Genomic DNA, 27,589 nt, shown 5'->3' on the forward strand with positions numbered 1-27,589 from the left:
TCAGATACTTCACAGCTATTTATTGGACGTTAGCAATTTAAAAACATCAAAAGATCAACGGAAGAAGGCACATCGTGGTAAGTTCACCGATAAGATCAATACAAAACCAACATGGAGGACGACATGAGGACATTTTATTCATCCATGAGAAAAACGTTTTCCTGCCCAAAACTGTGCAAGGGTTAAAGGCACTTTCTTTCCCTTCAAATCCACCAGTGTCAAAAAGTTATATGGATTTATAATTTACTTCTATTTAAAAAATCTCCAGTCTTCCTGTACTTATCAGCTGCTGTCTGTCCTGCAGAAAGCGGTGTTTTGTTTCCAGTCTTATAAAGTGCTCTCTGCTGCCACCTCTGTCCTTGTCAGGAACTGTCCAGAGGAGGAGAGGTTTTCTATGGGGATTGCTGCTGCTCTGGACAGTTCCTGACATGGACAGAGGTGGCAGCAGAGAGCACTGTGTCAGACTGGAGAGAATACACCACTTCCCGCAGGACATACAGCAGCTGATAAGTACTGGAAGACTGGAGAGTTTAAAATAGAAGTAAATAACAAATCTGTATAACTTTCTAACACCAGTTGATTTAAAAGAATTTTTTTAAGAGTTCCCCTTTAAGGGGGCTGTATAAGAGGAGAGATGAGAAGTGCCAAGATAAACAGGTAATAGATACAGGGCCCAGTAATGACCGCATAGACGTCCTCTATTGTGCAAAGTTGATTATTACAGCATCTCCATAGTCTCGCTGTACAGCCCATCGCTGTGATCCATAAAGCGTGGTCCTCATCATCTCACCTTTTTTTAACCCTTTGACTACCTGGACAGCCCCTCTAAATGTGCACTAGGCGCAGGTCCTACTCAGTTACCTGCACATTATCATGGACAGATGGAGACATAAAAGTTCTGTGAGCCCAGAGACTCTGAGACTAAACACTAGAAATACAACAGTATAAATATAAAAAGAAATTCCAGCTATTAAAAAAGAGGCGCAGAGCAGAGAGAATGGCGGCCTCATATTTGGTGTGATGGGGGAGGGGAGAGCACTCGCTCTGTAGCAGATGGTTTGGTTACTGGCGGCCGTCTATTGGTGTAGGAGCATCGACCCTCTATACACAATCCCACTGCCAGTCACCGCCTACGGACAAGAGCACGACTGGTGGTGGGGAGAACGGCCCTTTAAGGCAGCAACGTAAGGTGACACATGCACTTTTGGAGATTACACGGGAAAGTTACAATTGGTAAAGTCTTTTCCCACCCTGAGGTAGTCATGCCGCCACCCGTAGAGAGAGATTTACATCTTTTCTCAGTAAGTTTCATGGGATTCAGCTAAGCATCTAGTGGTATTTCTTAAAGGGGTACACCAGCAAAAAAAAAAAAAAAAAATACACAAAAAACATTCTTTCAAATTAACTGATGTCAGAAATTTCCAGAGATTTGAAAATCCAGTACTTATCAGCTGCTGTATGTCCTACACGGAGTGGTGTATTGTCTCCAGTCTGACACAGTGCTCTCTGCTGCCACCTCTGTCCATGTCAGGAACTGTCCAGAGCAGGAGAGGTTTTCTATGGAGATTTGTTCCTGGACAGTTCCTGACATGGACAGAAGTGGCAGCAGAGAGCACTGTGTCAGGTTGGAAAGAATACACCACTTCCTGCAGGACATACAGCAGCTGTTAAGTACAGGAACACTGGAGATTTTTTTTTCTTTTATTAGAAGTATATTACAAGTCTCTGGCACTTTCTGATTTTTGTTTGTGGGAGTACCCCTTTAATGTGACCCTACTTAAATGGGGAGTAATAAGATTTAATAAAAAAAAAAAAAACAACATGGCTGCTTTCTCCCCAAACCACGGCCACACCTGCTTACTGTTACAGCCCAGGAAACTAAGCTGCAATACCATACACAGCCAATGGACAGGTGGGGCGCTGTTTCTATAAGAAAGCAGCCATGTTTTTTATTAAAACAACTATTAATAGTCCATTTATTTCTGGGACTAGAGGATTCCCATTGGCCGCCGAGATCACCTGTGCGGGATCCTAACAAATAGCGACACCTTTAAATATCCAATAGGGCGGCTTCACCCCCTAAAGCCTTATATTACGTTGTGCCATCACAGCGAGGAGAACAGACAGGGACTGGATCTCGCAGCGTTCGTCACTCAATAAGTTTCTTCGCTCTCTTGTTGGCTTCATCGATGCGGTCCTTATTGGTTATAGCCTAAAGAAGAAGAAGGAAAAAAAGTAACATTAAAAAATACATTCCAGTGTGGTCATTTCTATCCACCAATCACCGTGAGTAAAAGATCACCGCTTAAAGGGATTCTTCCTAACTAAATTAATCTAAGCGTGTCGGGTTGTCAAATTAAAGATGATCCTGGACTGTGATTTTGTGCCCCCCCGTTCCTGATTTTGTGCCCCCCCCATTCCTGATTTTGTGCCCCCCCGTTCCTGATTTTGTTGCCCAAGATATAGGAGTCTTACTATTTCATTGACTATTTGCACACTTTTCTAAATAGTCAGGTGGGTGTTACCCTTCATCCAAATATGGACGTCAATAAGGCCTACACCCACCTGACTTCAAAGCGAATGTACCATGTAACAATTTTTTTTTTTGTATGAGTCAATCGGTCGGATCCTGGTAACGTGGTCCTTCTTTTTGACCAACACCCTGTTCCCATGGTTGGCGCTGTTCTTTTGCCGTGCACCGGCCTGGCTCTATGCATTAGAATCAATGGAGCCGCGGCATAAAGCTGGGCTGGTACTTGGGAATAGAACAGCATTCTAATATAAAAAAAAACAAAGCGATGTACCTGATGCGACATTCGTTTTACTCTGATACTGTCCCCCCTCTCACTCTCACATAATTTCATCGGTGGACAGTGTCACCTAGGCGGGGCTTCAAGTTGTGTGAAGTCCCGCCTAGTTGACCAATGAAATGAAGGCATTTTATAGAAAAAGACGACAGACAAATGTTATTCAGGTATCAAATGAGCAGCATCTAAGGTTGTGGATGGTGCGGTGAGCCACACACTTTACAGGATAGTGCAGACCGCCAACTAAATAGTAAGAATAATGCGTGACCATCACAGGTTATCACATCGCTGTTGAGTATGGTTGTTGAGTGGCTGTGTAGGGATGCTGGGGTTGGATCTGGTTCTGTGTCGCCGGGAAGGGAGCTGAGATCCGGATCAATAAGTTACTTTATATAATTTTGGATGATATTTATTTACTTATATTGGATGGACGAAGGTCGGGCGGGGTGTTCCCCTACGCGGGGCTAGCGACTGTAGCTATTAGTAGTTAGAGGGAGGTGGTGTGGAGGTAGTGATGAGTTCTCCCGAGAATGTTATCGGGGTTAGGGGGTGCCCCGCGGAGATGACTCCATGGGAACAACAGGTCTTTTATACTGATCCATGGTTTTAGTGGTCAAGAGGACAATTGGGGAAATGGGATTTTTTTTTTTTCTTTTTTTGGAAGATTTGATGCTAATGACATATTGTAATTGTTGGCTGTTTTTATAAAATTTAATAAAAGTATGTGAAAAAAAAAAAGAAAAAAAAAGAATAATGCCCCGTATACTGGACAAAGTACGGGTACAAAGTATGGCAAAGAGATCGAATATAGTGAAAAGGATCATTCTTCTAAACACAATCAGCACAGACTGCACTCACCTTCTCATTGATCCGGTCAATCACTTTGTTCTGGTTGTCTATTTCGTTGCCCATATCTAAGGCCATGTTCTTTAGGTTGCCTAGCATGTTGCCAACCTGCTGCAGATTCTCATCCATTTCATCCTCCCGGGCATCGTTGGTAACCCTACCAGGAACAGCGAAATTTACATACATGAGAATTAGGAGAGATTATATTATATATATATTACACACACACACACACACACACACAATGGTGTCTTGGATTACGAGCATAATTCATTCTAGGACCGCGCTTGTAATCCAAATCCACTCTTACACCAAAGCAAATGTTCCCATAAGAAATCATAGAAATGCAGACAATTGGTTCCACACCCCAAAATAATGATTTATTATTCTGAACAACATGTAACACAGATCAAACAAACATTCAGAAACAGCAGAATCTGTGATATTATAAGTTACTGTACAGTAATGGAGAGGATGGGAAACACAAGAACGGACAGAGACTGCAGGGAGCATGAAGGAATGAGCAGGACAGATGTGGGCACAGTATAGCAGCGCTCTCTGTCCAGGGAGAGAGGGGTTACAGCTATGGAGAGATTACCTCCACAGTCCTGTCCCCTGATGTAAGCCCCAGCCTGAAGTGGATCTGCTATGATTTGGAAGGTGAGGGAGACTTCCTGGGTCAGAGTACAGGGCTGTAGACCCAGCTATGCAGACCATGCTCTTCCTCCACCCAGTACAGGGAGCTCTTACACCAAAGCAATGCTCTTATACCAAGTCACAATTTTGAAAAACTGTGAGCTCTTAAACCAAAACGCTCACACACACATATACACTCACCGGCCACTTCATTAGGTACACCTGTCCAACTGCACGTAACCACTTAATTTCTAATCAGCCAATCACATGGCGGCAACTCAGTGCATTTAGGCATGTAGACATGGTCAAGCCAATCTCCTGCAGTTCAAACCGAGCATCAGTATGGGGAAGAAAGGTGATTTGAGGCCTTTGAACGTGGCATGGTTGTTGGTGCCAGAAGGGCTGGTCTGAGTATTTCAGAAACTGCTGATCTACTGGGATTTTCACGCACAACCATCTCTAGGGTTTACAGAGAATGGTCCGAAAAAGAAAAAACATCCAGTGAGCAGCGGCAGTTCTGTGGGCGGAAATGCCTTGTTGGTGCCAGAGGACAGAGGAGAATGGGCAGACTGGTTCGAGCTGATAGAAAGGCAACAGTGACTCAAATAGCCAACCGTTACAACCAAGGTGGGCAGAAGAGCATCTCTGAACGCACAGTACGTCGCACTTTGAGGCAGATGGGCTACAGCAGCAGAAGACCACACCGGGCGCCACTCCTTTCAGCTAAGAACAGGAAACTGAGGCTACAATTTGTACAAGCTCATCGAAATTGGACAGTAGAAGATTGGAAAAACGTTGCCTGGTCTGATGAGTCTCGATTTCTGCTGCGACATTCGGATGGTAGGGTCAGAATTTGGCGACAACAACATGAAAGCATGGATCCATCCTGCCTTGTATCAACGGTTCAGGCTGGTGGTGGTGGTGTCATGGTGTGGGGAATATTTTCTTGGCACTCTTTGGGCCCCTTGGTACCAATTGTGCATTGTTGCAACGCCACAGCCTACCTGAGTATTGTTGCTGACCATGTCCATCCCTTTATGACCACAATGGACCCAACATCTGATGGCTACTTTCAGCAGGATAATGCGCCATGTCATAAAGCTAGAATCATCTCAGACTGGTTTCTTGAACATGACAATGAGTTCACTGTACTCCAATGGCCTCCACAGTCACCAGATCTCAATCCAATAGAGCATCTTTGGGATGTGGTGGAACGGGAGATTGGCATCATGGATGTGCAGCCGACAAATCTGCGGCAACTGTGTGATGTCATCATGTCAATATGGACCAAAATCTCTGAGGAAGCTTCCAGCACCTTGTTGTATCTATGCCACCAAGAATTGAGGCAGTTCTGAAGGCAAAAGGGGGTCCAACCCGTTACTAGCATGGTGTACCTAATAAAGTGGCCGGTGAGTGTATATGCTATGGGAGGAAATAGGTAATGTATTTTACAAACAGCTTGTGGATAGTTAGGGGACAAAAATCACATAATAAAGGAGATCCTGTTTTTTGTCTTGTTGGCAGGTGGAGAACAAATACATGTTACTTCCACTAGGTGGCAGCAATCAGGATGTATTGGCAGAGCACAAAAAAAACAAAAAAAAACAGTACGAACGAACAGTAGTGTAAAAACTATGTAAAGAGTTGGATAGTCTCATCAGTGACAATCCCTTATATCTAGCAACTGCAGGTATGATCAGTGGCTGCGGGCCCCTCTGACAAGTCTGAGTAACCATCAATGTAATGCTAATGACACATATGACTTACAAGGGATTGTTCACCATTTTTTTCTTTTAAATCAACCCTTGTCAGAAAGTGCCAGAGATTTGTAATTTACTTCTTTTAAAAAACTCCAGTCTCTCAGTACTTATCAGCTGCTGTATGTCCTGCAGGAAGCGGTGTATTCTTTCCAGTCTGACACAGTGCTCTCTGCTGCCACCTCTGTCCATGTCAGGAACTGTCCAGAGCAGCAGCAGCAAATCCCCATAGAAAACCTCTCCTGCTTTCCAGACTGTAAAGAATACACCATTTCTTGTTGGACGTACAGCAGCTGATAAGTACCGGAAGACTAGAAATTTCACTAGAAGTAAATTACAAATCTCTGGCACCAGTTGATTTGAAAGAATTTTTTAGTGAAGAGCCCCGTTAATATGGCACATGTACAAGTGTTGTGGATCTACTTACATATAACTGATCCTTGAGCAGTTAGTGCAAAAAACTTAAAAAGGGGTTAGTCTAGGCCTCCTTCTTCCAGACACAGCACCTCTCTTGTCCTGTTAGCTTTAGCAGCTCAGTTCCATTGAAGTTAATGGAGTTGAATAGTAATAACAGACATAACCTAAGGACAGCGGGTGGCGCTGTTTTTGGCCAAAAAAAAAAAAAAAAAAGCAGGGATATAGCCATCTACATAGAATAGAGCATAACAAGCTGATGGCTGGTGGTCCGAACACTGGGGCCCCCACCCATTGTGAGAATGGAGCAGTCACTGCGGCCTTATTCACCTGCAGGATTACCGAGCTGTGTGATAGGCTCTGTATACAAGTGGCTCGGGCAGTGTAACAGTCAGGTAAGACTTACCTCTGTATGTATCCGCCGCCTGCCCCAGGTCCGGTCTGCTGCTGTGCACCTGCCCCCTGCCGGGGCTGCTTGGACACCACATCGTCGGGGCCTTGCTCTTTGTTCCCCCATGCTTTCCTGTAGTCGTCTCCAGTTTCAAAATTTTTTGCCCTGTTAATTGAATTCAACAAGTACAACTACGGTCACCTCTAGATTCAAAGCAAGCGTCACCTGAAATAACCCACCGCCATCTGACTAGTAGTAAGTGGTAACACAAGCAGTGTTCATAGTAGGTGTGACATAAGGAGGAAGGTGCATGCTAACAATATTAGTTCAAACAGGGGGTCCAAAATAAAAACAAAATGGCTGCTTTCTTCTAACAGTGTAACATGATGGGCAGCCATTTTTTTTGTTTTTGTTTAATACTGTACAACCCCTTTAAATTCTATGAACACATCTGAAGCCAACTTGTATTGTTGGTTGTACTTGTTATGTGCAAAAACATTTTTTTTTATTGATTTCTTTCCAACACCCTCTAGTTTGCCGCAGGTGCTTTGTTTTCTCTGCTATTCTACCTTGCACACTGCCTGTATCTTCTTTCTTCCCTACTTACAGCTCATGTCAGCTGCCCTCCAAGCGTTCTCTCCCTTCTGTCCACACTCTGGGCTGGTGTGAGACTCCACCTCGACCTTCCTGCTGCTATGGCTACAGCTAAGCTAAGAAAGATGCATTGCAAGTTGCATGCACAGAGTCCATCGAGTTCAATGGATCAAATATATAGTCTTGTTTGGTCTAGTTCTATGCATATACTGTTATTCTGCAGGACTCCAAAGGGAAACTAGACACACTTTTGAGTAACAATGTGCTTAAAACTACATTGAACATAGTCACTAGTAGAAAGTTTCTTCCTTTGGCATTCAGGAAACAAAAAGAAAAATAAATAGTGCAAAGGCGTCCATAGCCTTTAAAGGGGTATTCCACTCAAACATAACTTTTCATATGTTGCTGCCCATGGTGAGACTAACAATTCCTTCCATACTTGTTATTATCTATTCAGTCTCCTTCCCCCAGTTCCCAGCTGCTGCTTTTAGTGAAAGACACAAAAAAACTGTGTGTGAGCCTCTCTCTCTCTGTCTCCCCTTCCTCCCCCCTCCCTTCTGAGACAACTGATCTAAACAAGATCTAAACAGCAGGCTGTATCTGCAACTTTGTAGGTTTAATCACAGTGAGTTCATCAGCATCTTGACCTCAAATTTACCCTCCCAACATTATAAAGAAGCTACTATGTTGCAGATACAGCCTGCCAGGGACTCATTTACATCAGCAGTCTCAGAAGGGAGGGGGGGGGGAGAGAAAAGCTCAAACACAGATTTTTGTGTCTTCAGAAGAAAGCAGCAGCTGAGAACTGGGGGGAGGAGACTGAATAGATAATAACAGGTATGGAAGGAATTGTTAGTCTCACCACGGGCAGCAGCATATCAAAATTTATGTTTGAGCAGAATACCCCTTTAATCTTATAACCACCCATTTCATGTTTGTATCTGCGCTTTTTTTTGTGGTAACATTTTTACCATATAACTTACTGAGTAGTTTTTACAGCTTTTTGATCACTTTTTAATTTTTTTTTTTATTTTACAGGGAGGCAAGGTACAAACATCATAGAGATATGCCTTAAAGTAGCTACTGGGGAATTAGAAACAAGAGCTTGGAGATAACTCAGTGTTTAGGCATGCTTACTGTAATCCTGTCTGTTCATCTGTACAGGACAGGAAGTGGCAGCTTATTGTTAGGCTTAGTGTCCAGAGTGATAACTGGAATTTCTGGACTCTGGGTGTGCACGGTTAGTTCATTTGCTGATGTCATACTCTCTTTAAAGCTGAAACCACACAGAACAAAAAGACACTACTACACTACAACTGTGAGCATGCAGCTTCAGCGGGTCGGAGGAGTCACACGGGGGAAAAACACTCGTCACAACCAGGAAGCATCTGACGGCAGTGTTAGATCACCAACCTGCACCTGCGTTTCCAGCTAAATCTTCAGATCAGAAGGCAAAGGAGAGATGAGAAAAAAAAACCTGATAAACAATAGATATATATTGTTTTCAAGAAATAAAAAAAAAAAAAAAAAAAAAAAATGTATAGCCATCTCACGTATGAGGTTGGGAAATTGCAGAACTAGTGAACACCTAATATATTTACTGAAATCATCACAGCCAGTACACTGCCATCTACCAGGAAGATGACGCTCACCACTGCAGACCTGCCAAAGCCTCAGCTGAATACAGGCCAAACAGATCGCTCTTAAAGAAACACTCCGTTTTCTCCCCCTGCCACATAATGCATAATCAGCACCAATATTCCTGCAGTGTCATCTGTTTCCTCCCAGCTCAGCTTCATCTATATATTTTATTACTGTAGCTTAGACGGAGAACCAGTAAATAACAAGGCCTAATGTGTCACCTGACTTCTTATGACATCACTACCCATCAGATCCCTCCCCTCCGTTTTCTCCCTCCTCCACACAATGCATAATCAGCATCAATATTCATGTAGTATCATCCATTTCCTCCCAGCTCAGCTGCATCTGTATATTTCCTCACTGGAGCTAGGACTGAGAGGCAGAAAAGCACCTGACTTCTTATGACATCACTACCCATCAGATCCCTCCCCTCTGTTTTCTCCCCCCTCCACATAATGCATAATCAGCACTAATAGCCCTGTAGTGTCCTCTGTTTCCTCCCAGCTCAGCTGCATCTATATATTTCATTACTGTAGCTAGAATTGACAAGCAGAAAGTTACAGGGCCTAATGTGTTACCTGACATCACTACCCATCAGATCCCTTCCTCTCAGCTCCACCCTCTTCAGTCATCTGTGTGCCCCCCTTCCCTTCTATGCTGCTGTACCCCTAGGAAGCCACGAGCCCAGTGACAGTAGGTGAGGCTGTACACTGATCAGCTGATCACACCGCCTGCAGTAAAGTGTAGGCGGCATTAAGAAACCATATTAAAGAGGAATAAGAATCAAGATGGCAGTCAATGTTTTGGGTCCTTTGGTATGAAGCTATATCAGAGGTCCCACAATTGAATACTGGGGACCCATTTACAAGCAATATAGGCTTAGGTCAGTAGCGTTAATGTGACCCATAGAGGGGCCGGTACCGACCTCTTTCCCGGGCAGACACAAAGGCCACAGCACTTGTTCAGCTCTGTTAGGTTTTTCTCGGCTTCTCGCATATCTTTGTTAATCTGGTCCATTCCTTCTTCCACGCGTTTTAGTTGTTCTGTAAAATAGATACTGGCTCATATAGGATCTGTTATACTCTATACTCTTTCTAGTGAGGGATACAATCACTTAAAGGGGAACTCCACTTAGAGATTTAAACTTGTTCAATTCCCACCCATAATCTAAGCTTGTGTGTAATAGGTTTCTATTACATGAACTGGGCCGTTAGTCTGCAGCACATCCTGACTCCCAGCTCCTCTGTCCTCCCCCTCCCTTCTAAGGCCAAAGTCACATGATTTCTGTCTCTTCTGTTGCCAGGAAATCTGTAAAACCTCATCTGTAACCCCGCCCACCACTGACATCACACCAATCAGTGGGCACTTGGCCAAGGGGGTGGGGAAACAACAGAACAGAGACAGCCTCCTGAGCAGTATAAGTGAAAGGAAAGAAAGTTTCATATCTCTCTCTTTGTAAATAGCTGGATAGAGATAGATAGATAGATAGATAGATAGGACATAGAGAGAGATAGCAGCTACAAAGATGGCAGATAACTCAAAATACTCAGGGGGACTTTGTGAGTAAGACCAGATAGGTTTGGAAGCATTTCATTTTTTAACACTTGGGTGGAATACCCCTTTAAGTACTGGTGGATGTGCTCGACAGTACTGTAAACTGTTTAACCACCTCCGGAGTTTATTCTGCCATAAGAGCACACATATGCTTCATATGCTTGCATCTGGTAAAATCCCAACCCTGCCATGTGAACAAGCCCCTAACATTTCAACTCCACATTTAGATCAGTGTGTAGAAATATCCATAAGAACATTAAAGTGTAAGCGCTGTAAACGTCTATGGGAACCTACACTTACCGCCCTGTTCATCCAACATGGTGAGTGTTTTAACTCCTGCATCTTGACTCTAGAAGAGAGGACACAAAGGAATATATAAGAGCAGAATATTGTATGTTATCCTGTTACTACACCTTGAGCCAGTCATCTTACCTGCTCTACGAGGGTCAGCATCCGACGTGTGCTCTCTAGAGACTGGGGACAAAAAAAAAAAAATAAAATTATACACTTTACATAATATTTTTTACATAAAAATTTTGGTCACCAGGGATACCCCAGATACTAGGTAAAATTGGAAAACCATGCTTTAGAGATAGGCTTACCTCATCGGTGACCTGATTAGCCCGGAGCTGGATGTCTTCTAGTGTCATGTCATCGTCCATGGTGGCTTCTTCCTAATGCAGTTGACGGAAGAAATAAATGAACATTATGCAGAAGCCAAGGTGTTCACAATGTTCCTTAAAATGAGCCAAACTTTCTAGTAAAATTACTCAATCACTCATTTGACTTCATAACAAAGAGCAGTTTGTACAGATACAGCTAAAGACCACCAAAATGTGGTAACCGGAGTGTGTTGGACCATACTTAGGGGCCTATTCCAGGGAGCGATAATCGGCCGAATCGGACTATTATCGCTCCGTGGAATAGAGACAACGATCAGCCGATGATCGTGTCATCGGCTCATTGTTTATTTAGGTTCGAAACTAAAATCATCGGGCACAGACCGCGCATCGCTGCGTGAAATAGCGATGCGCGGGGGGCGATTTTACAAGCAGCATACATTACCTAAAACATGTTGCAGGTCTTCTCCTGCGCTCCTTCTTCCTCCCGGTCCTGCGCGCAGCAGCAGCAGCTTCGGTGCGGCCTGTCTTAGCTGACAGACCACTCAGCAAATCACTGGCCGGGACCACTGCAGCCAGTGATTGGCTGAGCAGTCTGCCAGTTTAGACAGGCCGCACCGAAGCTGCTGCTGTGCGCAGGACCGGGAGGAAGAAGGAGCGCAGGAGAAGACCTGCAACATGTTTAGATGAAATATGGTGTTTAAACAAGGGCTGCAAGGACATCGGTAACCATGTCCCTGCAGCCCTCGCTAAACGATTATCGGGCCGTGTAATAGGCCCAGTAAACGTGCGCCGATCTAGCAGATTGGCGCTCGTTTACATTATTGATCCAAGGACTCCTTAGACTCCACTCCTTGGAGAAGGTACGTCAGTACTCCTTGTGAGGGGGGATCCACCTCCTTGTGCCTGCTCCATTACACACAGCTAAACTACTCCACCCTCTGCATGGCAGCCAAAAACAAACAATGATGATCTCTGCAGTAAATTCTATGAAGTTCTGCAGCACATCGCATCCTGCCCCTCAACCCGACCTCCGGTGTTCCCCCCTCAGCCCTCACATTCATCAAATCAAAGTCAGACCAGAGTGTAAATAAAATGGTGACTTTATAGAATTCGATAAACCGCCCGGCTCCACGTTCCTGTATTAGCTGTGGAAAAGAGCAGAACTGAAGTGTTGTGTACAGCGCATGGCGCAACCGAGCGCTTACTGAGCAACGTGCAGCAGGAGGAGGAACCTCTAGAGAAGCTAAAATGGTCACTGACGGCTCAGACTACTTCCCTCCGTGTGATAGGGGGGTCCGAATGTATTTGTAAATCAATTAATTTACCAAAAAACACTCCTTACCACCAGAATTCACAGCTACAAGGCGTCTCCCTGCAACCTGCTGTTTACTGTAATCTGTCTCTAGTAGTAACCACAGGAAGTGGGGGCGGGGCTTAGCATGTGCTATGTGCAGGAGAGAGACTGTGTACTTGCATCTGTGATTGTACAGAGAATCTGCACAGTCCATACAAGGTAAATCATGGCTTTCATCTCAGCAGCAGCACTTAGTGTAACCCTTTCCTTGATTTTTGTGTCTTTAGCAGAAAGCAGCAACTGAGAACTGGTGGAAGGAAACTGAATAGATGGAATGAATTGTTAATCTCGCCATGTGCAGCAACATATCAAAAGTTATGTTTGAGCGGAGTACCCCTTTAAGGTGCCTTCACACATACCAACTCGCAGCAAAAAACTCGCTGTGAGTTTCTGCTACGCGCTGAGGTCCTAGAAGGCCCCTATCACTACATACAAGCAGTGGTCTGAAAGACTGCTGCGTGTATGTAATGCAGCCGCCCCCTTAACCCCTTCGGCTCCGCACCGCTGTCTCCATACATTACCTGGCTCTGGCTGCACGTGGTCCCGGGGTCCTGCTCTGCCGCCCAGCCAATCAGTGGCTGCGGTTGGGCAACACACTGATTGGCTGGGCGGCAGAGCAAGACGCCGGGACCCCGTGCAGCCAGAGCCAGGTAATGTATGGAGACAGCGGTGCGGGACCGGTGCAGAGCCGAAGGGGTTAAAGTGACACTGTCCCCCCTTTTTGCATTCTGACATCTCTACACAGGTGTAAAGGGTAAATTTAGCGGTTTTCATACCTTATTTTATATCATACGTCATGGTGCTTGTTCAAGTAAAAAGTCATCTTTTATCAACTGCAGATTGAGTTAAGTCGCCTCGCCGGCCATTGGAACAGGCTGGCCGAAAGGTCCAGACCCCACCCCCTTTACATCGGCCAACCAATGTGCATCAAGGGGGCGGGGCCATCAGTGCTGTTGTGGGCGGGGTTAAGTGGCGCTAATGGCGCGAGGCTACGCCCACTTAATACAATCAGCAGTTGATAAAAGGACACTTTACTTGAACAAACACCATGACGTATGATATGAAATAAGGTATGAAAAACGCTAAATTTACCCTTTACACTTGTGTAAAGATGTCAGAATGCACAAAGGGGGTGACAGTGTCACTTTAAGGGGGCGGCTGCATTACATACACGCAGCGGTCTTTCAGACCACTGCTTGTATGTAGTGATAGGGGCCTTCCAGGACCTCGGCTCGTAGCAGAAACTCGCAGGGAGTTTTTTGCTGCGAGTCGGTACGTGTCAAGGCACCCTTAAGGTTCTATTGCTAAGAAGCCTATTGCTAAACATTGTCCGGGTACAATGGGAATTGCAATTCTGCAACACCTGTAGGGCCGAAGGTTCCCCCGTCTCGGGGTTACATCAAAGAAAAAGCTACGGAGCAACAATCTGCTGCCAAGTATGATGCTGGCCCTGTGTAGCTGTAAGGTTCCTTATAATCAGAAGTTATACATCACATCTTCTATCAAGATCAGATGAAGAGCGGAAGCAGAAGAGGATGTATGACTTGTGACCCATGTTATAACATTTACATAAGGGTGTGAGCCACAAGAACATGCAACGGGTCACCAACATTTAACTTATTGAGACGGCCTACATGCTGTACATAATAATAATAGCCAGTTAAAATTTAAAGGGATTATCCAGCGTTCGAAAAACATGGCCACTTTCTTCCAGAGACAGCACCTCAAGTGTGGTTCAGGTGTGGTTTGCAATTAAGCTCCATTTACCAAGTTGCAAAACCTGCACCCAAACTGGAGACAAGAGCGCCGCTGTTTCTGGAAGAAAGAGGCCATGTTTCTTCTAATGCTGGAGAACCCTTTTAACACTTTAAACTTCCTTACAAAATTTAGGCAATTTTAATAAGGTTTTACAATAGACTATTGCTATGCAGGGCAGCTGCACGGTCCTCTCTTATCTCTAAAAAGCTGTACCTGATGCCTCCTCAATTCTAGAAAGGGAACCAGAGATACACAGAGAGCGCCAGGAACATCCCGTTACTGCCTGTACTTAGCTGCACGTGGGCAGTAGCAGCAGATAGCAGAGCCGTGCCTGTAAAGTGTGCTTAAAGTGACACTGTCACCTCCTTTTTGCATTCTGACATCTCTACATAGGTGTAAAAGGTAAATTTAGCAGTTTTCATACCTTATTTTTTATCATACGTCATGGTGTTTGTTCAAGTAAAAAGTGATCTTTTATCAACTGTAGATTGTGTTAAGTGGGCGGGACCTTGCGGCATTAGTGCCACTTAGCCCCGCCCACACCACCAGGACACTTTTTACTTGAACAAACACCATGACGTATGATATGAAGTAAGGTATGAAAAACGCTAAATTTACCCTTTACACCTGTGTAGAGATGTCAGAATACACAAAGGGGGTGACAGTGTCACTTTAAAGTGACTCTGTACCCACAATCTGACCCCCCCAAACCACTTGTACCTTCGGATAGCTGCTTTTAATCCAAGATCTGTCCTGGATCCGTTTAGCAGGTGATGCAGTTATTGTCCTAAAAAACAACTTTTAAACTTAAACTTACAGCCCTGTGCCCTACAGTGGGGGCTTAGAATATCTGTGCCCTAACTTTGCACCACCCCTCCGTCCCTCCCCCCCCCCACCCTCGTCATCATTAGGAATGCCACTGGAACATTTTCTCCATGCTGAACATTGCACAGGTCCTTAACGATCCAGCCCATGTGCCGGGCTGCCACAGGTGGGGAATAGGAGGCAACCTGCCTGGAGCAGGGACAGAGGGGTTGTGCCAGCCTAATGCATACACAATCTAGGCCACTCCCGTAGGGCACGGGCTGCCAGTTTAAAAGTTTTTCTTTTAGGACAATAACTGCATCACCTGCTGAACCGACCCCAGGACAGATCTTGGATTAAAAGCAGCTATCCGAAGGTACAAGCGGTTTGAGGAGGGGGGGGGGTCAGATTGTGGGTACGGGGTCGCTTTAAAGGTGAAGTCCGGAGAAAATTTTTATTAAAGTATTGTATTGCCACCCTAAAGTTATACATATCACCAATATAGACTTATCACGAGAAAAGCTTATACAGTGAATTTTCCCCTGCACTTACTACTGCATCAAGGCTTTACTTCCTGGATGACATGGTGATGTCACTTCCTGGATAACGTGGCGATGCCACTTCCTGGATAACGTGGTGATGTCACTTCCTGGATAACGTGGTGATGTCACTTCCTGGATAACGTGGTGATGTCACTTCCTGGATAACGTGGTGATGTCACGACCTGACTCCCAGAGCTGTGCAGGCTGTGGCTGCTGGAGAGGATGATGGCAGAGGGATGCTCAGTGTCTCTCCAGTGCCCTGCGTGTCCTCCTGTGTCTCTCAGTGTCCCTCTGCCATATCCTCTCCAGCAACCACAGCCCGCACAGCTCTGGGAGTCGGGTCGTGACATCACCATGTTATCCAGGAAGTGACATCTCCATGTTATCCAGGAAGTGACATCACCACATCATCATCATTATCCAGGAAGCCTCACCCCAAGGGCCCACTACCTTATGTAGACATACAGCAGAACTACCAGGGAGGAACTAACTTTTTGACACCAGAAATTGATGGTAGTAGTATTTGTTGTGTAAAGTCTGTTTGCTCATCATGGAAGGATGCAAATTTCCCATTACTCATCAACCTACTGAAATGTCAATAGCAGAAACTGTCTAAACAATAGTCGCTCCAGGAAATGCCTGAGAAGAGTGGAGGTCACATACTACAGCGGGTGGACACAGATCTGCAGCAGGGGTGGGGATCCACAGTTCTCCAGCTGTTGCAAGACTACAACTCCCATCATGCCTGGACAGCCAAAGCTAAAGCTTTGGCTGTCCGGGCATGATGGGAGTTGTAGTTTTGTAACAGCTGGAGAGCCAAGGTTCCCTGGTGCTGTTCAGGAGAGACTACTTTATGTCACACATGTCTGCAGTGAATATTGCCCTTATATTAGGTAATAAAACGTACTATACAAACAACAGGACCTGCCAACTATGAGCGCTCAATAACACAGCTATAACCAAACACCATGGGCAATACTCCCAGCGCAAACAGTAACAGTCACTACTATATTACCATCAGAAAGAGGGAATATAAACACGCCAGCAAAAAAAATAAAATTATTTCAAATCAACTGGTTCCAGAAAGTGTCAGAGACTTGTAATTTACTTAGAAAAAAAACTCCAGACTTCCAGTACCTTTTAGCTGCTGTATGTCCTGCAGGATGTGGTGTATTCTTTCCAGTCTGACACAGTGCTCTCTGCTGCCTCCTCTGTCAATGTCAAGAACTGTCCGGATCAGGAGAAAATCCCCATAGAAAACCGGACATGGACAGAGGTGGCAGCAGAGAGCACTGTGTCAGACTGGAGAGACAACACCACTTCCTGTAGGACATATGGCAGCTGATAAGTACAGGACTTTCTGGCAGTGATTACCGGAAGCTCCACAGGCTCCCATTATTACTCCATTTAGCGGAAGAGCGCACGTCTGCTCCTTTATTCTAACAATCCTCGGGGTCTCAGCACCCAGAACCCCACCGATACAAACCTCTGACATGTCAGACGTTTGTTTAAATGATAGGTACCTTTTACAGTTCAGACATCCATTGTAATGGACACTACCTCCAGTAGGAGACAATGAAAAGCAAGTTCTTTTCCTTCTAAAAAAAAAAAATAAGCTACTTTGCATATTCTTTTCCCATGGTGCACTGCATGTGGCCTGCACCATGTACTGGAGCTCCGAGCCCTGAGTGATCTGCCTGCACCATGTACTGGAGCTCCGAGCCCTGAGTGATCTGCCTGCACCATGTACTGAAGCTCCGAGCCCTGAGTGATCTGCCTGCACCATGTACTGGAGCTCCGAGGCCTGAGTGATCTGCCTGCACCATGTACTGGAGCTCCGAGCCCCGAGTGATCTGCCTGCACCATGTACTGGAGCTACGGACCCTGAGTGATCTGCCTGCACCATGTACTGGAGCTACAGACCCCCGATTGATCTGCCTGCACCATGTACTGGAGCTCCGAGCCCTGAGTAATCTGCCTGCACCATGTACTGGAGCTACAGACCCTGAGTGATCTGCCTGCACCATGTACTGGAGCTATAGACCCTGAGTGATCTGCCTGCACCATGTACTGGAGCTATAGACCCTGAGTGATCTGCCTGCACCATGTACTGGAGCTACAGACCCTGAGTGATCTGCCTGCACCATGTACTGGAGCTCCGAGCCCTGAGTGATCTGCCTGCACCATGTACTGGAGCTCCGAGCCCTGAGTGATCTGCCTGCACCATGTACTGGAGCTCCGAGGCCTGAGTGATCTGCCTGCACCATGTACTGGAGCTCCGAGGCCTGAGTGATCTGCCTGCATTATGTACTGCAGCTACGAGGCCTGAGTGATCTGCCTGCATTATGTACTGCAGCTACGAGGCCTCAGCTCCACAGATGTCAGGCTTGTCACCCTAGTGGGAACCACTCCCTGCTGGGGCTGTTTACTCATCTCAGCTGCAGTTCGGGTTGGAAAGCTGACGCTTCATTACATCACCAAACACTCAGAGCTAGGAGGATGAGGATTCACCACCGGCCGCTCACAACTCCAGGACTGTGTTCATGTCTATGATCAGAAGAATAACTTCAAACTTTTGTAGTCCAGCACAAAATGATGTATGGGAGACCCTAAATTATACTGTGTACTCTTTACTATACTGGTATCTTCTTATGCAATATTATATATATATATTATATATATATATATATATATATATATATATATATATATAGTTTAAGAGCTCACAGTTTTTCAAAATTGTGACTTGGTTTAAGAGCATTGCTTTGGTTTAAGAGCTTCCTGTACTGGGTGAGAGCGTGAGTAGAGGAGGGGTATGGTCTCCACAGCGGGGTGTACAGTCCTGTTCTCTGACCCAGGAAGTCTCCCTCACCTTCCAAATCATAGCAGAAACAGTTCAGGCTGGGGCTTACATCAGGGGACAGGACAGTGGAGGTAATCTCTCCATAGCTGTAACCCCTCTCCCCCCGGACAGAGAGTGCTGCATGTATGTGCCCACTGTCCTGCTCATCCCTTCATGCTCCCTGCAGTTTCTGTCAGTCCTTGTGTTTCCCATCCTCTCCATTACTGTACAATAACTTATAATATCACAGATTCTGCTGTTTCTGAATGTTTGTTTCATCTGTCCTACATGTTATTCAGAATAATAACAGGGGCTTCCAATATATACTGTATAGATTTCTTTTTTACGATACACCCGCCTCCTTGACACTGGTACAGCCAATATTTGTTTTGTGAAAATAAAAAAATGAACACATAATAAATTTATGCTATTACTGTACCCTATACAACAGTGCCCGTCTTCCAGTACTTATCAAAGTGGTGTATTCTCTCCAGTCTGACACAGTGCTCTCTGCTGCCACCTCTGTCCATGTCAGGAACTGTCCAGAGCAGCAGCAAATCTCCATAGAAAATCTCTCCTGCTCTGGACAGTTCCTGACATGGACAGAGGTGGCAGCAGAGAGCACTGTGTCAGACTGGAGAGAATACACCACTTCCTGCAGGACATACAGCAGCTGATAAATGTGGGAAGTTGTGACTTGTTATTTGAGTGACTTGAGTAGTGACATGCTGAAGCTTTGCCTGTTAAGGCATGATGGGAGTTGTGGTTTTGCAACAGCTGGAGGACCATGGTTCCCTACCCCAGGTCTAACACCTGATATACTGGAAGACATCTTGCTTTCACCCCTAAATACAGCAAAGCCCAATGCTTGTAGCCTGACGTGCTAATATTTGCTCACCAAACATGTTCTACAATTCCTACCAAGCAAGAATGTGTATACAGAGGATATAGGAAGCATGGAGGGATGGGGGATCTGGTCACACAATGAGGCTAGTCACACACGGATCATACACCAACCGGATTATTATATGACATGGGACCTGGTGAAATCTACAGGAGAATGCGCTGTGCAGAGTCCAAGGTGCATTGAAGGCCGCTGCCTGAGGGGAGGCGCTGTATATGAAGGCCGCTGTCTGAGGGGAGGCGCTGTATATGAAGGCCGCTGTCTGAGGGGAGGCACTGTATATGAAGGCCGCTGACTGAGGGGAGGCACTGTATATGAAGGCCGCTGTCTGAGGGGAGGCACTGTATATGAAGGCCGCTGTCTGAGGGGAGGCACTGTATATGAAGGCCGCTGCCTGAGGGGACGCACTGTATATGAAGGCCGCTGCCTGAGGGGAGGCGATGTATATGAAGGCCGCTGCCTGAGGGGACGCACTGTATATGAAGGCCGCTGCCTGAGGGGAGGCGATGTATATGAAGGCCGCTGTCTGAGGGGAGGCGCTGTATATGAAGGCCGCTGTCTGACGGGACGCACTGTATATGAAGGCCGCTGTCTGACGGGACGCACTGTATATGAAGGCCGCTGTCTGAGGGGACGCACTGTATATGAAGGCCGCTGCCTGAGGGGACGCACTGTATATGAAGGCCGCTGCCTGAGGGGAGGCGATGTATATGAAGGCCGCTGCCTGAGGGGACGCACTGTATATGAAGGCCGCTGCCTGAGGGGAGGCGATGTATATGAAGGCCGCTGTCTGAGGGGAGGCGCTGTATATGAAGGCCGCTGTCTGACGGGACGCACTGTATATGAAGGCCGCTGTCTGACGGGACGCACTGTATATGAAGGCCGCTGTCTGAGGGGACGCACTGTATATGAAGGCCGCTGTCTGAGGGGACGCACTGTATATGAAGGCCGCTGTCTGAGGGGACGCACTGTATATGAAGGCCGCTGTCTGAGGGGATGCACTGTATATGAAGGCCGCTGTCTGAGGGGACGCACTGTATATGAAGGCCCCTGTCTGAGGGGAGGCACTGTATATGAAGGCCCCTGTCTGAGGGGACGCACTGTATATGAAGGGCGCTGCCTGAGGGGAGGCGATGTATATGAAGGCCGCTGTCTGAGGGGAGGCGCTGTATATGAAGGCCGCTGTCTGACGGGACGCACTGTATATGAAGGCCGCTGTCTGACGGGACGCACTGTATATGAAGGCCGCTGTCTGAGGGGACGCGCTGTATATGAAGGCTGCTGTCTGAGGGGACGCACTGTATATGAAGGCCGCTGTCTGAGGGGAGGCACTGTATATGAAGGCCGCTGTATGGATACATGGGACGCACTGTATATGAAGGCTTCATGCCTCACTGTGTTCCAAAAAAAAACCCAAAAAAACCTTTTGTACCGATAAGGGTTAACAAGGGTCGTTTTTGTAAAACGGCCGGAAACTAATGATCATGAGCATTAAATTCCAGCCATTGTTGTTAGTGCTTGTCGGTACATAGTGAGAACATGGCTTAAAGGGGCTTTCCCTCTCAAATTAAACTTTAAAGTGTCACTGTCGTGAATTTTTTTTTTGCAGAAATCAATAGTCCAGGCGATTTTAAGAAACTTTGTAATTGGGTTTATTATCCGAAAAATGCATTTTTATCATGAAAAAGCAGTTTGAAGCTCTCCCCCCTGTCTTCATTGTTCTCCTATGGAGAGAGCTAAAGAAAAGACCAAAACAGGACAACAAAGAGTTAATCTACAAATCCCTCACGGGATATCTTCTGTGACAGTCACCAGTGACCTGTCTGAGCTCAGATTACAGCTGTCACCCAGCTCCGTGCCTGTAATCCTCTGTTATCTGCTTTCTGCTGCCGGCTAACTCCCTCCTTCCTCCTCCCCCCTCCCCTCTTCCTAGAGCAGACAGGGTACGTCTCCTGCAACAAGTCACAATTTTCAGATTTTTTGGAGTGGATGAAAAAGAGGAAGGAGGGGGGGACCTGGGAAAAGGCTTTTTACATGCAGATAATGGCAGATTTGGCTAATAAACCCAATTACAAAGTTTCTTAAAATCGCCTGGACTATTGATTTCTGCAAAAATAAAAAATACGACAGTGACTCTTTAAATATTCTGCTGCCCTGGCGGAGAACATATCACAAAGGCTATTCTTATATTTCCGCGCTTCCCTGGTGTCCTCCTTCTACTCCCCAGTCTGAGATGAACTCCTTTGGCAATGACAGCCTGCTCAGCCAATCACAGGACACTGCCGTGGCCAGTGATTGGCTGAGCGGGCTGTTACTGCCAAGACAGGTCCGTCTCAGACTGGGCAGCAGAATATGACGTAGAAGGACATCATGGGAGCGCAAAAAGGTGAGAATAGCCTGTGTGTCACATTCTTCGCCAGGGCAGCAACATACTCAGTTCATTTTAAGCAGAATACCCCTTTAAATTACCCTATACAATAGAATAATGTGAGCTCATGGGGGGGAGGGGGATACTGTCTGACCACTGGGCCCTCCTACTATGCCCTAGAATGGGGCCCGACGTGTTTTGATTGGTCATCGGGTTCCATGAACACATTTTCATCAGTGGATTCCCAGCGTGAAAGAAGCTGAATGCAAGTGGTGAGGCCAGGAAGGGGTTAAAGAATTAGAGCAGCTATTGTGAGCCGCTAACTTATCCCTTTAACCCCAGAGACCATTACATATAATTACACATAAAGCAATGGCAGAAAATCTGATTCCTGTTTTTCAGCTTTCTAAAAGAAGTACAAATTTCTGAGAAAAAAAAAGAAAAAAAAGCAAAAAAAAACAACTATTGGTCGGGCAATGAAAGCCGATACATCAGGTAAATACCGGTAAAACACTATAAAAGCTGCACGTGCTGGGCCCCTGTACACAGACTGTAAGCATAAACAAGGAGCTAAAAGGAGAACTACATCTCAAAGAAGACAAAAACACACAAACTTAATAAAACCAAATGCGTCTGCAGCTCCTATGCAGAAATATGTCGCCATGGTAACAGACTACAAACAAAAGGCTGTGTGGTCTGATGCTGCTTTCACTCTTCCTTCTGTCCTTTACTAATATCAGCAAAAAGCAGGGGGCAGATGGAAGGAGGTTTCATCGCAGGATCAGACCACAGGGATTCTCCGTAGTCTGTTGCCTTGGAAACACATAGGTTTTCATAGAAGCTGTAGACAAAATGACTAAAAATGGTTTATTATATGGGAACGGTCACCCCCCCCAAAAAATTATTAAGTCAGACATCTAAAAAGGTTTCTATTGGTCATGTTTTTTTTTTTCTTCTTTGTGACAGGTATACTTTAAAGTAGCAGTTCACAACATTTTTTATACTCAACGCAGGTGATCAGTGTCCTGCGGCGTGGCTTTGTTCTGGTCCCGCAGTGCCGTTCAAATCCGGCACACGCTCACGACACCTGACACCCGCTCCGAAAGTCACGCTTTTTAATGCATTCTCTATGGGAGCGCATGACTTCCGGCCTTCAATCACAGGAGACAGAAAAGGGGTCACAGGAGCGGGTGACGTGAACGCGCGCCGGATTTTAACGGAACTCACCTGTGGCGAGTATACACGCCAGCACGCAGCTGGTGAACTGCTTCTTTAAATGGGTGAGACCAGAGATAAGGCTGATTCCGGCTGTTGCAGTGATATGTTGGCTGTGTGGTACAATGAGCCCCCTTATGTCAACCTTATGATGCTACAAGATATGTGATGACATCATCAAACTAATATTATCGAATTTCCTGTAACAGAATGGATTTCCTCAGAGGCTGCCCCTGTACAGATCATGGATTTCCCCAGATCACCGAGTACAGAGAGAGAGAACGGACTTTCCCTAATTGTACAAGTTTATAAACAACAATTACTAAAGGAAGACAAGGTAGCTTCCCAGTCACATGTGCTTAAAGGGGAACTCCAGTGATTCTTTATAGCTCAACTGGTATCAGAAAGTTTAAAAATTTTAAGCCTTCCCATAGTTATCAGCTGCTGTATGTCCTGCAGTAAGTGGTGGATTCTTTCCAGTCTGACACAGTGCTCTCTGCTGCCACCTCTGTCCATGTCAGGAACTGTCCAGAGCAGCAGCAAATCTAAGCACCGACCCTGACAGTAACAGCCTACAGTGTAGCCCAGAGCTGCATTCACAGTTCTGCAAAATTTTCAGAAAAAAATTCTCCCAGCATCCCTTGCTGGTTAGGTGTCAGCACTGAAGTTACTGAAATAATCTGAATTCTTTACAGTCTTTTCTTTACAGCAGTGACAGTACAGCGTGTAGGAAAGCCTCACAGCCCAGTCATTAACCCCTTGGGGTATCCCCTTTAAAGGCTACCTGTACAGCTGAGCTCCACGATAACTGCTCCATCAGCCAATTAGTGACTGCAGCGGGGTCCTTCCCCAAGTCACTGATTGGCTGAGCAGGCAGTCTATCATCCAAGTCCGCCTCCAGTGCACCTAGCATCCCTATTTGCATATAAACAAAACCAGCTCAGAAGGTGGGAACAGAGCGGCAGCTTGAAAAACGTCCGGCACCATCAGCATCTACCCAGGTCATTTGAATTATTTTATTCTTATTTTTTTTATTCTTATTTTATTTATGGTCCATTCGCTTTAACTTATACATTTTATAAGGGAAAAGAACAGGTGGCATAAAGCAGAACCCTTCCCCTACGTACATTACTTTTCTTTTTCCGTGTATAAAATGTATTCGCGCCAAATGAAATCAAGGACGGCGTACATACATCGCCTTAGGCCGGGTATAACCTGTGTTTTTGTCTAGCATACATACATTTTACTATTTCATGTCTGTTTAACCCTTTCCCGCACGAGGACGTTAACTGTACGTCCTCGCGAGGGTGTTCAGAGCGGGGCCGCACGGCGACCCCGTTCTGAACCGCCGTGGTCCCGGGTGTCTCATGTAGCCCAGGGCCGCGGCTATTACTGGATTCAGCGCTTCCCTGGTGTCTAGTGGCGGAGATCGTTGTCCCGGAAGAGCGATCTCAGTGTTTGGTGCCGGCCGGGGTCTCCGCCAAGATGGCGCTGATCCTGGCTCTGCACTTGTTTGCTTTCGGCTGCAGCAGCCGAAAGCAAACGAGTGCCTATCTCATCGATCTATGCTGTATAAGTATATACAGCATAGATCAATGAGTGATCAGTGCACTTATACTAGAAGTCCCCCAGGGGGGAATAACCCTAACCCCAGGGGGGAATAACCCTAACCCCAGGGGGGGAATAACCCTAACCCCAGGGGGGGAATAACCCTAACCCCAGGGGGGGAATAACCCTAACCCCAGGGGGGGAATAACCCTAACCCCAGGGGGGGAATAACCCTAACCCCAGGGGGGGAATAACCCTAACCCCAGGGGGGGAATAACCCCAACCCCAGGGGGGGAATAACCCCAACCCCAGGGGGGGAATAACCCCAACCCCAGGGGGGGAATAACCCTAACCCCAGGGGGGGAATAACCCTAACCCCAGGGGGGGGAATAACCCTAACCCCAGGGGGGGGAATAACCCTAACCCCAGGGGGGGAATAACCCTAACCCCAGGGGGGGGAATAACCCTAACCCCAGGGGGGGGAATAACCCTAACCCCAGGGGGGGAATAACCCTAACCCCAGGGGGGGAATAACCCTAACCCCAGGGGGGCTTCTGGTATAAGTGTAAAAGTTTTAAAAAAAGTGTTGTTAATAATAAAAAGCCCCCTCCCCTAATAAAAGTCTGAATCACCCCCTTTTCCCACGTTATAAATAAAAATAAACAAACATGTTTGCTATCGCCGCGTGCGTAATCGCCCGATCTATTAATTAATCACATTCCTGATCTCGCACGGTAAACGGCGTCAGCGCAAAAAAAAATCCTAAAGTGCAAAATTGTGCATTTTTGGTCACATCAAATCCAGAAAAATGTAATAAAAAGCGATCAAAAAGTCGTATATGCGCAATCAAGGTACCGATAGAAAGAACACATCATGGCGCAAAAAATGACACCTGACACAGCCCCATAGACCAAAGGATAAAAGCGCTATAAGCCTGGGAATGGAGCGATTTTAAGGAACATATATTTGTTAACAACGGTTTGAATTTTTTACAGGCCATCAGATACAATAAAAGTTATACATGTTACATATCGTTTTAATCGTAACGACTTGAGGAACATATATAACAAGTCAGTTTTTCCATAGGACACACGGCGTAAAAACGAAAACCCCCCACAGAAAAAGACTTGTGGTTTTTTTTTTTCAATTTTACTGCGTATATAATTTTTTTCTGATTTCGCAGCATATTTTATGCAAAAGTTCAGCCTGTCATTGCAAAGTACAATTAGTGAGGCAAAAAATAAGGGCTCATGTGGGTCTCTAGGTGTAAAAAATGCAAGTGCTATGACCTTTTAAGCACAAGGAGGGAAAAATGAAAACGCAAAAACGAAAATTAGCCTGGTCCCGAAGGGGTTAAAGGGGTTGTCCAGTGAAAATCTTTTACTTTCAAATAAACTGATATCAGAAAGTTATACAGATTTGTAATTTAATTCTATTAAAAACTCTCAAGTCTTCCCATACTTATTATCTGCTGTATGTCCTGCATTGTTTTATGTTCAGTCTGACACCGTGCTCTCTAGCCGAGATTCCTGTCTCTGTTTTCTATGAATTCCCATAGAAAACTTCTACTCTGGACAGTTCCTGTCTCAGCCAGAGATGTCAGCAGAGAGCACTGTGTTAGACTAAAAATAAAACAATGTTTCCCGCAGGACATACAGCAGCTGATAAGTATGGGAAGACTTGAGATATTTAAATAGAAGTAAATTACAAATCTGTATAACTTTCTCAAACCAGTTGATATGAAAGAAAAAGAATTCCACTGGACAACCCCTTTAAGGTTCATTTTATACCGTTGAAAGGATATATATATATATATATATATATATATATATAGTAAAGCAGGGGGAGGGAACCTTGGCTCTTCAGCTGTCGCAAAACTACAACTCCCATCATGCCTGGACAGACAAATCAAGCATGATGGAAGTTGTAGTTTTGCAGCAGCTAGTAGTTGGCCATGCTTTTGTATACAGCAAGATTAAACATGTAAGTGATATATAAGCACAAACGCAGTGTGAACAAGGCCCTACGTGCAGTGTAGGAAAAAAAACCTTATAAACAACCATTGCTTCCTCCTATTGGGGTCCTATATCACATGACCAGGACTATAGGACCCCTCCACCCAGGGAGGAAGGATACATACTGTCACACACTGTTACTGAGCTCCATATAAAGCGCTGGAGGGGAGTAAGGAGGAACCCCTCCGCCCCAGCTACTCACTAACGCATGTATGCTGCGCCTTGTAGTGCCACACTGGCATGCCGCGTTACCTTGTGCACACCTGGCAGTATTCTGGCCCGACCGCTGTACAGTTCCGCGTCCTGCTCTCTCGCACGGAGTAATACGGGCACCGGAAACCGGGAGGCAACTTCTGTCCAGACTCTTCTCCCGTCCGTCCGAAACTACGCCCACTCCGCCACTTCTATCCAATGACCGTTGGGCGCACTCGTGGGCGACCAATAGCAGCGTGGCCCCACCCCTACTCCACCTCTGAGTGACAGCTGAAGTGTGTTCGGTCATCTCTATAGGAATGTATTAGGTGTAATGTACAAGTGTGATGCATGGGTCGGCCAGTAGGGGCAGTGTTCCCCCAACCTGTGGCGTTCCAGCTGTTGCAAAACTACAATTCCCATCAGGCCCAGAGAGCCGAATTGTAGTTTTGCGACAACTGTCGTAATAGGAGGAGAAAACAGCAGAGAATTGCTAAACTAACAATTTGAACAGTATATAACACATACAGCTGTATACTGTAAACTGTTGTTGCCCAAAGCAGCCAATCACAGCTCAATTTTAGTTTCTTAAACTGCTCTGGTAAAATGAAAGCTGAGTTGTGATTGGTTGCCATGGGCAACAACAGTTTACAGTATACAGCTGTGTCTTTACTATGCCTTGTATACTATTGAAATTGTTAGTTTGGCGACTCACTACTGGTTCCCCCCTGGGACAGTATAGTTACACGTCTTAAAAACGTCACATTTTAAAGGGGTTATCCAG

At 45.8% G+C, this 27,589-nt stretch overlaps 1 protein-coding gene across 3 annotated transcripts; it reads right to left on the reverse strand.

Moving 5' to 3' along the window:
• On the reverse strand, positions 1-27,048 carry SNAP23 (synaptosome associated protein 23). Of its 3 annotated transcripts, none has more exons than XM_069950161.1 (9): positions 26,877-27,048; positions 11,243-11,314; positions 11,073-11,114; positions 10,941-10,989; positions 10,012-10,129; positions 8,859-8,882; positions 6,867-7,016; positions 3,666-3,810; positions 1-2,212 (listed from the first exon to the last, which is right to left on the reverse strand). In XM_069950161.1, exons 2-9 carry the CDS (start codon positions 11,300-11,302, stop codon positions 2,150-2,152), a joined length of 651 nt encoding a protein of 216 aa, XP_069806262.1. In that variant the 5' UTR covers positions 11,303-11,314; positions 26,877-27,048; the 3' UTR covers positions 1-2,149. The 3 variants fall into 3 exon arrangements, with proteins under 3 accessions (XP_069806262.1, XP_069806260.1, XP_069806263.1); XM_069950159.1 differs by having other exon boundaries at positions 26,866-27,047; XM_069950162.1 differs by lacking the exon at positions 8,859-8,882 and having other exon boundaries at positions 26,866-27,044.
• Positions 27,049-27,589: the final 541 nt, after the last annotated feature.

The sequence above is a fragment of the Dendropsophus ebraccatus genome, chromosome 13, assembly GCF_027789765.1.
Source record: "Dendropsophus ebraccatus isolate aDenEbr1 chromosome 13, aDenEbr1.pat, whole genome shotgun sequence".
Lineage (NCBI taxonomy): Eukaryota > Metazoa > Chordata > Amphibia > Anura > Hylidae > Dendropsophus > Dendropsophus ebraccatus.

Coding starts and splice junctions, on each gene's coding strand:
- SNAP23 (XM_069950161.1), bottom strand. CDS start 11,302: ATGGACGATGACATGACACTAGAAGACATCCAGCTCCGGGCTAATCAG. Junction 11,115..11,242: donor CTAATCAGGTCACCGATGAG/GTAAGCCTATCT, acceptor TTTTGTCCCCAG/TCTCTAGAGAGCACACGTCG. Junction 2,213..3,665: donor TTGACCGGATCAATGAGAAG/GTGAGTGCAGTC, acceptor CTTCTTCTTTAG/GCTATAACCAATAAGGACCG.